Below are 13,129 nucleotides of genomic sequence, written 5' to 3'. Positions count from 1 at the left end.
TAAATTACTAAGTTACTTACCTCTGCAGGCTTGCTCCTTGCTTCTTGGCACTTGCTTCTCGCTCCTCGGAACTTGCTCCTTGCTTCTCCTTCTTTGCTCTTGCTCTCCAACAAACTCAACTCAATGAAGTGATAATGAAGTTTTTTAGGCCCATTGGGCTTTTAAAACAATTTATTTATTTATTTATTTTTTTTCCGCCGGATCGCTCCCGGCGCCGCTCGAAACGCTCCCGGAGCGATTTTTTAATGCTCGGGAGCGATCACTCCCCGATCGCTCCCGGGCTTAAAATTTCGCTCCGGGAGCGACCGCTCCCTACAACGCTCCCGAAAATGGCAGGGAGCGCAAATTTTTTTCGGGAGCGCGCTCCCGAGCCGCTCCTGCCTGGAGCGCGATTCGGGAGCGGGTTCAGGGGGGGCGCTCCCCCGCAACTATGCTCTGTCGCCTTCTGTAAGGATCAGCTATGTCACTCGGGATAGCTGAATCTGCTGCAAATGCTCTGCTCAGCAGATGCCTTCAGTTTTCTTGTGACCTGCAACCACACTCCGATACCATGTTGAATTTTCTTAGTCTACCCGTTAGAAAATTAATTTGTATTTTGCTGGTTTATTTCTTCTGCTTGTTTAAATTCAAACAAGTTATTTAATACACTTAAATATTGAAATAAACACAACACAGTCACAACATCTACAGATTATCAACTGAAAGAAAAACAAGCATACAAGTGACACTGTTATTTTTGGACAAATGTCCCCAGAAAAACCCAATGTGGGAAAACCGGTGTAGCTATTCAGAGGGTTGTAGTATTATGCAGTCTATCTGAGTACAACTAGGTGCCTAACCGGCTCACCTGACAGAGAAAAATACACGAAAACCATACCTCTATATTCGGAAACAGGTATTTAGAAAATCTGTCCCACGAAACCCTCTCCGGCACAATTGACGCTCAACGTTGGCCCTTCTGGCCTTTGCGTCAGCATCCTGCTGAGCTGTGTCAGCCCTAGGACCCTTTGCGTCAGCCCTCTGAGGCACTGCGTAGCCTCTGGGACCCTCTAAGTCACTCCAGCAGCCTCTGCGTGGATGACGCAGTCCCTCTGGCCTCTACGCTATCTCTGCTGGGCTCTGCGTGGCCTGAGCTGGCTGCTGCTCTCGCTCTCTTTGCTTCTGCGCTAGTCTCTCAGTATTGTCTCTACCTCTCTGCCTCGTACTCACCGCCCTTCGTTGCTGATCACTGATTCAACTTTGCTTAGCAACCCCACTCTAGCAAAATGAATGACTGATCACTCTGGTGTATCTTCCAATTGACCCTCTGCCTCTTCTTATACTTTTCTTGTTGGTCCATCAACGACAGAGATGAAATCTCTAATCAATGACTAAGATTAGATTTGGCTTGATCCATGACTTTTGGAACCCTCTAACCCAATTTTATATTAATACCCATTAATATTTTATTTTTCCTAAGTTTAGACTTAGGAACTCCATTAAAAATATTAATTATTTTAATATCTCCCACACCAGGTACAATCTGTGCAAACCATTTCTGGGTCTTGGAGATATCATGTGCTTTAGCCATTCCACCAATTTTCATGGCTAGAGTACATCCGATGCTACCCCAAATCAACAATTTGTTGGGAAAATCGAACAAGTGATCTGTTGCAGTGAGAGGGGCGGTTCGACAGAGGGACTTCAGTCCAAGGCTGAGAATACATAGTCGAGAGGTAGAGAAACACTAGGAGAGCTCTGACGCAGTGACACAGAGGGAGAGCTTTGACGGAGTGACGCAGAGGGAGAGCTTTGACGTAGTGTCACAGTGACACAGAGGGAGAGCTCTGACGCAGTGACGTAGAGGGAGAGTTCTGACACAATGTCGCAGTGATGCAGTTCCAGCGCAGAGGTTGGAGCAGCCATCGCTGCTCAACACTGGGAACGACGCAGTCACTTGTGGGGTTTGTTTATCTGTCTCTGGATAGAGGTATTTCTGTTGGGTTTATCCTTTGTTGGGTGAGCTGAATTTGGCACCCTAGTTGTATTCAGAAATCGGCTTAATAATACAAACCCTCTATATGCTGCACCGGTTTTCTTGAATTGGGTTTTTCCGGGGACGATTGTCCAAAAATAATGGTGTCCCTTGTGTGATTGTGTCATTCTATTTTCAGTTTATGATCTGTATGTATGTGTAGTCTGCAATAGTGTTTTCATCATTGTTTATATAATTAAATAACTTGTTGAATGTAAAGAACAAGTAGGAGATGATAAACCAGTGATTGTAGTAGGATTTCTGATGTGTAGATTCAGAAATTCTCACATGGTATCAGGGCATTGCAGATCATTGGAAACTGAAGACACTAGCCGGGAGATCCGAAGAAATTTGTTGCAGAGAGGCAGCTGTCTTGAGTGACAACACTGTTCCAGAGTCAGAGACGCAGAGGGAGAGTTATGTAGTGTAGAAGAGGTGACGCAGAGGGAGAGTGACGCAGTGCAGAGTGCCTGCATCAACATTTTGAGCTAGGTGAGGGTGACACAGTAGCTGGGAGGAGCCCACACAGTCACTGCGTTAGCTGTCTAGGCCAACACAGAAGTAGAGAGGGGCAGATCAGGGTCATGTAGAGCCACGCCATCTTTCTGGACTAGGAAGGAGTGACGCAATGGCCAGGAGGAGCTAATCTAGCTCATGCAGTGATTGCTCAGAGCCAAAGGAGCTCAGATTCTTTAGTTGCCGGGGTTGAGGGAGCAGAGCAGATTCGATCTGAGGAGCTGGTGGGACACTGTTGCTGTTGGTGCATAACAGTGTCTGTGGAGACAGAGTCGAGGTAGAGGGAACCACTGCCTTGATAGATTTGTAGCCAAAGAAATCTAGATCAGGGCTCAGAGGGAGTCTAGAGGAGCTTGTTCCTTAGAGGGTTTCTTGCGCCAAGGAAATCCAGTTCCAAGTCTTGCTGGATTAGCAACAGGAAAGGGAGAAGAGAACCAGACCTATTTTTTGTGCAGATATGGCAGTCAATGGATTGAGGGATCAGGATAGATTGGATGGAGCATCCAATTTTGTGATTTGGAAGGCCAGGATCCTGGCAATCCTAGACAAAAATCACATCAAGGACTATGCCTTGAAAGTAGGTGTTGTTCCAATTGACGCTGATCCGTTAAAGAAGTACGAGGAGGCCCAGGCGAAGGCCGAGTGCATGATCCTAGATGGGGTCAAGTTCATGTAGTACCACACATTGCTGAGAAGGACACAACAAGGGATATGTGGGAGACACTGACCATTTTGTACCAGGGCACTTCCATTCAACGGAAGATGCTATTAGAAAATCAGCCGAGACAGTACCAAATGTAGAAGGGAGAAGAGATCGATCCCTTCCTCTTCAGGTTGCAAGGGATTAGAGATCAATTGACTTCCGTGGGGTCTACACCAGATCCTGAGTTAATGGTCAGGACTTCCCTGAATGCAGTCACCAAAGACTGGGAGACATTTGTCCAAAGTATCTTGGGTAGAGCGACTCTCTCCAATTGGGAGGAGATGTGAACAACTCTTCGACAAGAAGAGATCAGGAGGTTGACCAAGGCGAGGGGTAGCGGCAAAGGAGCTCGGGTCAAGAAGGAGGAGGAGGAGGATGCGACTCTCACATCACCGGGACAACAAGGGCAACAAAAGAAAAAGAAGAAGGTATTGATTCGGGGTAGCATCAGATGTGCTCTAGCCACGAAAATGGGTGGAGAGGCTAAAGCACATAAGATCTCCAATACTCAGAAATGGTTTGGGCAAAATCTAACCAGTTTGGGAGATATTAAAATAATTAATATTTTTAATGGAGTCCCTAAGTCTAAACTTAGGGAAAATAAAATAGTAATGTGAATTAATATAAAACTGAGTTAGAATGGTCCAAAAGTCATGGATCAAGCCAGATATAATCTTAGCCGTTGATTAGGGATTTAATCTCGATCGTTGAATTGTCAACAAGAAAATTATAAGAAGAGGCTTGAGGGTCACTTGGAGAATACACCGAGTCGATCAAGAATTCGATTTTCTGGGGCAGGGCTTGCTGAGGAAATCGAAGGAGTGATCAGAGTTGCAGTTGAGGGGCAGTGAATGCAGTAGCAGAGAGGCAAATATAGTGACAGGAGAATCAACGTAGAATCTAGGAGAGGGTTGATGCAGAGCCAGCTAGAGGCCACGCAAAAAGCAGCCAGAGGCCATGCAGAGGCAGCCAGGAGGTGCGTAGAGCCTGAGGAGGGCCAGCGTGGGAGAGGCAGAGGCTGACGCAGAGCCCCGAGAGGTTGACATTGGGCCAGAGAGGCTGACGTTGGGATAGAGAGGCTGATGCTGGGCCAGAGAGGCTGACACAGACCCTAGAGGCTGACACTGGGAGATTTCAAGGAGCAGATTGGCGCTGATATCTGTCTCCGATTGAGAGGTACTATTGTCGATGGCATTCTCTGTTGGGTGAGCCATTTCTGGCACCCAGATTGTATTTTGAAACTGCTTAATAATAAAACACTTAAATAGCTGTACTAGTGTTCCCACATTGGGTTTTTTCGGGGACATTAGTCCAAAAATAACGGTGTCACTTGTGTGCTTGTTTTTCCTTCAGTTGATGATCTGTATGTGTTGAGACTATACTTGTATTTATTTTCAATATTTACATGGTAAATAACTTGTTAATTAACAAAACAAGTAGGAATAAATAAATCAGAGAGTATAGGAAGGCTTTGTAACAGTTAGACTTAGAAATTCCAACATGGTATCAGAGCGTCGTTGCAGATCATAGGATAACTGAGGGCATCAATCGAGCAGAGTAGTAGCAACAGAAACAACTGTCCCGAGTGACAGAAGCTGTTCCCAGCGAAAAAGCAGCAAGGAAGGGGTGACGCAGTGCCTGCGTCATCAATTTGAGCCGGGAAGAGGACCTGCACAGTGGCAGAGAGGAGCAGACTTGACCTACGCAGTGCTTGATCACCTTTGTCAGTTAAGAAGGATTGATGCTCGTGGCCAGGAGGTGTGGATTTTGTTGGTGCCGAGATTGCGTAGAGCCTAGAGGCTCTAACCTTCAGTTTTCTGGGGCATAGGAGGCTGTGGATAAAGTTGTGGAATGAAGCTGGTGGGATACTAGGGTCAAAACAGTACCTAACAGGGCAAGATCAAGGAGGAGGGAGTTGCTCCCGAGGATTTCTAGTCAAGAAATCCATATCAGTGGTGCAACTGCATTAACGATCGGAGTGGGGGCATCTCGACATTGGCAGAGGGGTTTCCAGGAGGGAAATCGAGGCTCAGAGGGAGTCACACCGAGAACTTCTAGGAGGGGAGTAGAGAGACTTGGAAGAGTCGAAAAAGGTGTAGCGAAATGGCAGTGAATGGGGTAAGAGATCAGGACAGATTGGATGGAGCCTCAAACTTCGTAGTCTGGAAGGCCAGGATCTTGTCCGTTCTAGACAGGAATCGTCTCAAGCATGTCACCTTGAACATAATAGCGATCCCAGTTGACCTGGTTGAGAATGAAAAGTACGAGGAGGCAATGGCTAGGGCCAAGAGCATCATCCTTGACAGGGTCAAGGACCATGTAGTACTACATATTGCCGAAAGGGGCACGACAAATGCGATGTGGGAGGCCCTGATGAAATTGTATCAACATACTTCCGTGCAGAGGAAGATGCTACTAGAAAATTAGCTGTGGTCATACCAGATGAAGAAGGGAGAACAGATAGACACCTTCCTTGGTCAATTGAAGGAGATCTGGGATCAACTAACTTCCATAGGGGCCACGCCGGATGGGGAGATGTTGGTGAGGACTGCATTGAACGCAGTCTCAGAGAATTGGTAGGTATTTGTCCAGAGCATACTGGGCAGGTCGACCCTTCCAGATTGGGAGGAACTGTGGGCGGCTCTTCGTCAAGAAGAGATCAGAAGGCTAACCAAGGCGGGAAGCAGCGACAAGGGGGTCAGAATCAAGGAGGAAGAGGAGGGTGCTACCCTAGCATCTGAGGGAAAGTGGGAGAAACAGAAGAAGGACCTCTCCAAGGTCAAATGCTTCCACTGTGGGGAACTGGGTCACTATGCGAGCCAATGTCCGAGGAAGAAAAGCAAGGGAGAAGCTTCTGAGACCAAGGTTGCGCCAGCAATGGCGAAAGAAGAAGTGGAGACAGATGATGACTGTGCCATGAGTGCTTATACGCCACTTAAGAGGAAGTGGGGAGACATCGAGTTGTAGTCAGACAGACTACAGGTGATGAGGGGCAAGATCCTCGAAGTACCCAACCTCTTGGACTAGACCTTGCTACGGGAGCCCTAAAGAGGAGTAGCAGGACTGGCGGATGTCGGTAGAGACGGATGCGGATGGAGTGACAAAGGGAGCTTTAGCATCAGAGTATTTCTAGCCTGGCGAGATGTCAGAGTTGGGAGATCAGTTACTTACTTCTCAGTAACTGAGTTGCAGTGCAACAGTTAGCAGTGGTAGTGCTATGGGCAGCATGATGTAGCATGATGAGAGGGGTTGCAGTGCAGATGCAGTCGTGGCACTGGTAGGGCCATGGGCAACAATATAGAGGATGTTGGGCAACAAGCCTAGCATCAACATAGGGATCGATGCCGAATGATCAGGGTGATGCTCAGTGAAGAGTATTACTAGAACACAGTCCTCGCTAAGAGGGAGTGTTGATTTGGGGTAGCATCGGATGTGCTCTGGCCACAAAAATTGGTGGAGAGGCTAAAGCACATAAGATCTCTAATACCCAGAAATGGTTTGGGTAGAATCTAATCAATTTGGGAGATATTAAAATAATTAATATTTTTAATGGAGGTTCTAAGTCTAAACTTAGGGAAAATAAAATATTAATGTGAATTAATATAAAACTGAGTTAGAATGGTCTAAAAGTCATGGATCAAGCCAAATCTAATCTTAGCCGTTGATTAGGGACTTAATCTCGGCCATTGAATTGTCAATGAGAAAAGTATAAGAGGAGGTTTGAAGGGGCAGGGCTTGCCGAGGAAATTGAAGAAGTGATCAGAGTTGCAGCTGAGGGGTAGTGAATGCAGTATCAGAGAGGCAAAGATAGTATCGAGAGCATCAACGCAGAAGCCGAGAGAGGGTTGACACAGAGCCAGCTAGAGGCCACGCAGAAGCAGCGAGAGGCCACGCAGAGGCAGCCAGGAGTTGCACAGAGCCTGAGGAGGGCCAGCATGGGAGAGGCAAAGGCTCTAGAGGCTGACACAGAGCCCCGAGAGGCTGACGCTGGGCTAGAGAGGCTGATGCTAGGCCAGAGAGGCTGACACAAACCCTAGAGGCTGACGTTGGGAGATTGCGAGGAGTAGATTGGGGTTGATATCTATCTCTGATTGAGAGGTACTACTGCCGAGGGCATTCTCTATTGGGTGAGCCATTTTTGACACCCAGATTGTATTATGAAACTGCTTAATAACAAAACCCTTAGATAGCTGCATTGGTTTTCCCGCATTGGGTTTTTTGGGGACATTAGTCCAAAAATAACGGTGTCACTTGTGTGTTTGTTTTTCCTTCAGTTGTGATCTGTATGTGTTGAGACTGTACTTGTATTTATTTTCAGTGTTTACATGGTAAATAACTTGTTAATTAACAAGACAAGTAGGAAGAAATAAATCAGAGAGTACAGGAAGGATTTGTACCAGTTAGACTTAGGAATTCCAACAAAAGGATATTTCCAAGGTCAGATGCTTCAAGTGTGGGAACTTGGACAGTATGACACTCAGTGCCCTTAGAAGAAGGGCAAGGAGGAAGCTTCTGAATCGAATGCTGCTCCAGCGAAAGATGACAGGGAAGGTGAGGATGGCGCTTGTGCCATGAGTGCTGATGTGCCTCTGGAGAAGAGGTGGGGCGACATGAAGTTGTAGTCGAGAGGACTGCATGGAGGGGTAGGATCCTTGAGGTGCCCAAACTCTTGGATCACATACGGCTACGGGAGCCCTTAACGACAGTAGCAAAATGACGGGTTTCGGTTGGAGCGAGGTGTGATGGAGCGACAATGGCAGAGCTAGAGTGTCAAAGTCTGAGGCAACGCAATGGATGTTGTAGCAGTGTGAGTGGCACATAGAAGTTTGCAGCAACGCAGTAGCAACAAAGGGTGAGCGCAGATTAGCAGCAAAGGTAGCTTCAGCATCACGAAGCATCCATACTGACCAGCAGGTCAGTTTTTAGGTGAAGTTTCAATTGCTTACTTCTCAGCAACTGAGTTGCAGTGCAGTAATTAGCAAAGGGAGTGCTATGGGCAGCGTGAGGCAACATTTTGAGAGGGAGCTATAGTACATATGTAGCAGTGGTAGTGGTATAGTCATGGGCAGCAGTACAGGAAGCAACGGTGTAGTGGATGAGGGGCATCAGGCCGAGCATCAGCAGCATAGAGGACCGATGCAGTAGATCAGTGTAATGCTTCTATGGGGAAGTATTGCTAGAGCACATTTTTCGCTAAGAGGGAGTGTTGATTTTGGGTAGCATCGAATGTGCTCTAGCTTTGAAATTTTGTGGAGGGGCTAAAACACATGAGATCTCTAGAACCCAGAAATCGTTTTGAGAAATTCCACCCGGATGAGGAGTTATTAAAATAATTAATATTTTTAATAGGTTCCTAAGTCAAAACTTAGGAAAATAAAAATATTAATGGGCATTAATAAGAATATGGGGGAGAAACTTCTAAGTGATGAGGATCAAGTATGTTTTAATCTTAGCCGTTGATTAAGGACTTAATCTCGTTTGTTGCTTCATCAACAAGAAAAGTATAAGAGGAGGCTTGAGGGTCAGTTGGAGATACACTTGAGAGATCAGTTAGTTCGATTTTTTTGGGGCGAGGTTTGCTGAGAAAATCGAACAAGTGATCTGTTGCAGTGAGAGGGGTAGTTTGGTAGAGGGACTTCAGTCCAAGGCCAAGAATACATAGCAGAGAGCAGTGTTGAAAATATCGGTATCGGCAAAATGTTGGCGAGGGTCCAGAAAATATCTTATCGGCAATATCGGCTAAAATATCGGCAAATTTTTGGCAAATATCGGCAAGCATAAAAAATAATTTTTTCAGATTTTTAAATATAGCCGATATTTTCAAAATATCGCGATATTTTGCCGATATTTGCCGATATTTTGAAAATATTGCGATATTTTCAAAACAGAAAATATCGCGATATTTTCTCGGCGATATATCGTTTTGTCGAAAATATCGCGATATTTTCGAATATCGCCGATATTATCAACAGTGGCAGAGAGGCAGAGAAGCACTAGGTGTCGCTCTGACGCAGAGGGAGAGCTCTGACGTAATGACGCAGTGACGCAGAGGGAGAGCTCTGACGCAAAAGGAGAGCTCTGATGCAAAAGGAGAGCTCTGACGCAGTGTCACAGTGATGCAACTCCTAGAGGAGGTGACGCAGTTCCAACACAGAGCTTGGAGCAGCCATCACTGCCTAGCACTGGGAACAACACAGTCACCTGTGGGGTTTGTTCATCTGTCTCTGGATAGAGGTACTTCTGCCGGGTTTATTCTCTGTTGGGTGAGCCGGATTTGGCACCCTAGTTGTATTCAGAAATCTGCTTAATAATACAAACCCTCTATATGCTGCACTGGTTTTCCCGAATTGGGTTTTTCCGGGGATGATTGTCCAAAAATAATGGTGTCCCTTGTGTGATTGTCTCATTCTATTTTCAGTTTATGATCTGTATGTATGTGTATTCTGCAATAGTGTTTTCATCACTGTTTATATAATTAAATAACTTGTTGAATGTAAAAAACAAGTAGGAGATGATAAACCAGTGATTGCAGTAGGATTTCTGATGTGTAGATTCAGAAATTCTCACAGTTCGCAGTGTCACAAAGGAAGTGTTGAGGAAAGTGTGGTCACTATAAACAATCCCCATGTCTATTAAATGTCATATCAGCATCATCCTACAAACCTCTGGCATGTGCGATGATAATCACATGTAGAACTGTATTGTGAATCGTGATGAAAATCACAAGCGGTATGATGAAAATCACAATTGTCATGATAAAAATCACGACTGTAAGGTCTCTCATGATGTGAGGGGTAATGACACCAATAGCTACTATTCCAAACAATATATGCAAATACTCTTAACTGAAAGCTGCTGACCTTCAAATTTTGCAAGGACATTTAACATATGTCAATTGACAAAACTACAGCAATGTGTTCTTTGTTTGTCCTAGTAGCATCCCTCACAATCAAAGACTTAAATTTAGTCTTCATCAAACAACTGGTTAGAGCTTTCATTTGAGATTTTCCAATAGCATCAGTTACAGACAACTCTAAGGATTCTCGCAAATTGCCTAGTTCTTTTCTGTCCTTTTTACAAGATACATTTCAATCAATAGTGTGTTTGTGCTTTACTTCTTTACTTTTTGTTTGATTGAGAAAGAATGCAATATATTCCTTATTCTACTTTGTGCCTTAGAAGTATTTATATTCTCAAAATGGTGGAAAGGTGAATCTTCACAACTAAGTCCTTCACCAGTATCTTTCTCATATTGGATATTATCGTGTCTGTTTACAGCACATGCTCTAGGTGATCCTACAGTGACTGTTGAAGAGGTGACACGACAGATCTCCCCCACCGGGGAACTTTTTCAATCTGAGGCAAGATTGCTTTTCCTGGATTAATCTTTTTCCTTTCATGTTTAAGGGGACAACTTTGGAAACAATAAAATGAAAAATAGAGAAAATTGCAATTTTGTGATGTACAGATGCCCCTATGTCAACGCCTAAATAGATTTGCTCTTGCCAGGAAAGAACTGTGGAGATTTTTGAAAGGAACACCTATTCTGTGGTGAATATTTTTGATGTAACCCTACGCCCGCAATTGAACATGACAGGAATGATTGAGGTTAGTATTCCATCTGACAAATGTACATGGATACAGGGTTTCTTCTCTTGAATTTTGTTTTATTTGAAATTAGTCTTCGTTCACAATAGGATAAAGATGCATTAAAGCTGGCTTTTCTTTGAAGGTGACTGCAATGATGACATACATAATTCATAAAACCCTTGCAGTCTGTGTGCAGGTCACCGCCATTCACATTTTTGATGGATGTTTTATATCATGTTATATTTATTTGATGATTATCTATGATGATATTCCAAGTTGGTTGCCCATTCTCTTTATAATTCGAGTATTTATGTCCCCAGGTTCCTGAAGGAAATGGTTCTGGAGTAGTTTGGGATGAGCAAGGGCATATTGTGACCAACTATCATGGTAATAATGAGATTGCAAACTCTTTAGTTAGAAGTTGGTTGTGAAGTTCTAAATTTACATTTTAGAATAAAGGGATAAAAGAAGCCATTGGGGATATTCAGTAGTGAAGCTGATTTGTTGCTGCTAAATACTGTGAGATTCAAATTTTCTGAATTCCATGAACATCTAAAGAATTTCAACGTTGGCACTTTGTTCAGCTGTCAAAAAAATATTCTCTCTTTTTGTTATAAACTTGGGCATAAAATTTTGATTGGTCAGGGGAATCATCATCTTTGATTGCATGTTACTTTGGCTGAGCATCAAACTGTGTTTGCTTTGTCAAATTTCTCAGTGATTGGTAATGCCCTCTCAAAAAATCCCAGGCGTGATCAAGTGGTTGCCCAGGTTAATATTCTTGCATTTGATGGGTGAGCTGTTATTATCTATACTCATCATTGTATGTATTGAAGAATAAATATTCTTATTTATTCAAATTTATTCTGCACTCAACTCAATGAAATTCAGTATTTTTCTCCGTTCTTTGATCAAGGGTTCAAAAGAGTTTTGAGGGTACATTGGTTGGTGCAGACCGCACAAAAGATCTTGCTGTCTTGAAGGTATTTATATTTACATTCTACTGCCTTATCCTTTTTGTATTTGATGCTGATCACAATGACTTCAAATATGTGGACAAGATGAATTCGTAGACAAGCATATTATGCCCTGTAAAATATCCAGGGATAAAATGAAACGTTCTTCTGCAGATGAACATTCTTTTTGTGTGTCTTCAGGTGGATGCCCCTCAGGAGATCCTGCGGGCAGTTGAATCTGGGCAGTCCTATAAACTTAAAGTAGGTCAACGATGCTTTGCAATTGGTAACCCATTTGGTTTTGATCACACTTTGACTGCTGGGGTACTTAGCGGATTGAACCGTGAGATATTTAGTCAAGCAGGCGTGACTATAAGTGGGGGTATTCAGACTGATGCAGCCATCAATCCTGGCAATAGGTTGGTAAATAAACTTAGGGACCCACCTGCATTCATTTCCCCCACTTCTCTACAAATGAATTTATAAGAGATTTCTACCATATTATAATTTATCCCTGTAGTTTGTTTTTTAAATCAAATCTATCAACTGGATCAATAAAAGGCTTCTATTAGTAATTATAGGTAAGGATACTATTCTGATTCATCTTCTGATAGTATATACACATCTAGATTAGTGGATTTTTTGGAAAAATAATTTGTTAGCTCGAATCTGTGGATCTGAGAATTGTTCCCATTTTCAAACCACTTGTAATAGTCTTCAACTTGCTGACAAAGAAATGGGCACCATAAAGACAACTTGTTACCATATTATTCATTAAAACAAACATGCACCCGAGATTCTAGTGGTGTGATGACTAGAATAGTTTTTCACAATCGACTACTTCTATTGATACAAACAGTTCCTTCTTTATACTTTAGTTAACAGGTAGCTCTACATGAAAAGCTTCAACAAAAATCTTCAACACAAGCAGTAAATGGAGATCACAGTAGACAATGAACAATAGACAATAAGCAAGAGACGAGACACCAAGATTAGGCTCACAGCCAGGGAAAAACCCACAGGGGGAAAACCCAAAAATTCTTTCCTTATGAGAGAGAGATTCTGTCCATCAATAGTACATCAGAATGTTCCAATAAATCCAAAATAGTCAACAATGAATACCCAATCAAAGTCTGCTCATTAAGAGGAGATTATAATGAAAATACGACTATATGTATTATGGTGTTGATTTGGGGTAGCATCGGATGTGCTCTAGCCACAAAATTTGGTGGAGAGGTTGGGGCACATGAGATCTCCAATATCCAAAAAGAGTTTGGGCAGATTCTAAACAGATCAGGAGATATTAAAATAATTAATATTTTTAATGGAGTCCCTAAGTCTAAACTTAGG

General features: G+C 43.5%; 1 protein-coding gene across 5 annotated transcripts in view; it reads left to right on the top strand.

The window, feature by feature from the left end:
• Window positions 1-13,129, top strand: part of DEG8 (Trypsin family protein with PDZ domain-containing protein) — a 399,215-nt gene that overhangs the window by 133,619 nt on the left and 252,467 nt on the right. For 4 of the 5 annotated variants that reach the window (XM_089432509.1, XM_089432508.1, XM_089432510.1 and 1 more), the window contains 6 exons: window positions 10,512-10,594; window positions 10,743-10,841; window positions 11,144-11,210; window positions 11,542-11,617; window positions 11,740-11,806; window positions 11,981-12,198. In XM_089432509.1, the coding sequence (XP_089288635.1) occupies window positions 10,512-10,594; window positions 10,743-10,841; window positions 11,144-11,210; window positions 11,542-11,617; window positions 11,740-11,806; window positions 11,981-12,198 (610 nt within the window). Of the gene's footprint in view, window positions 1-10,511; window positions 10,595-10,701; window positions 10,842-11,143; window positions 11,211-11,541; window positions 11,618-11,739; window positions 11,807-11,980; window positions 12,199-13,129 lie in introns of all 5 variants that reach the window. The other variant, XM_089432513.1, reaches the window with a different exon arrangement.

Source organism: Pinus tabuliformis, chromosome 5_1, assembly GCF_031772625.1.
Source record: "Pinus tabuliformis cultivar Carrire ecotype Pingquan chromosome 5_1, CPIR1, whole genome shotgun sequence".
NCBI classification, from domain to species: domain Eukaryota; kingdom Viridiplantae; phylum Streptophyta; class Pinopsida; order Pinales; family Pinaceae; genus Pinus; species Pinus tabuliformis.
The sequence above is the reverse complement of the archived record's forward strand: the minus strand, read 5'-3'. Positions and strand labels throughout refer to the sequence as shown.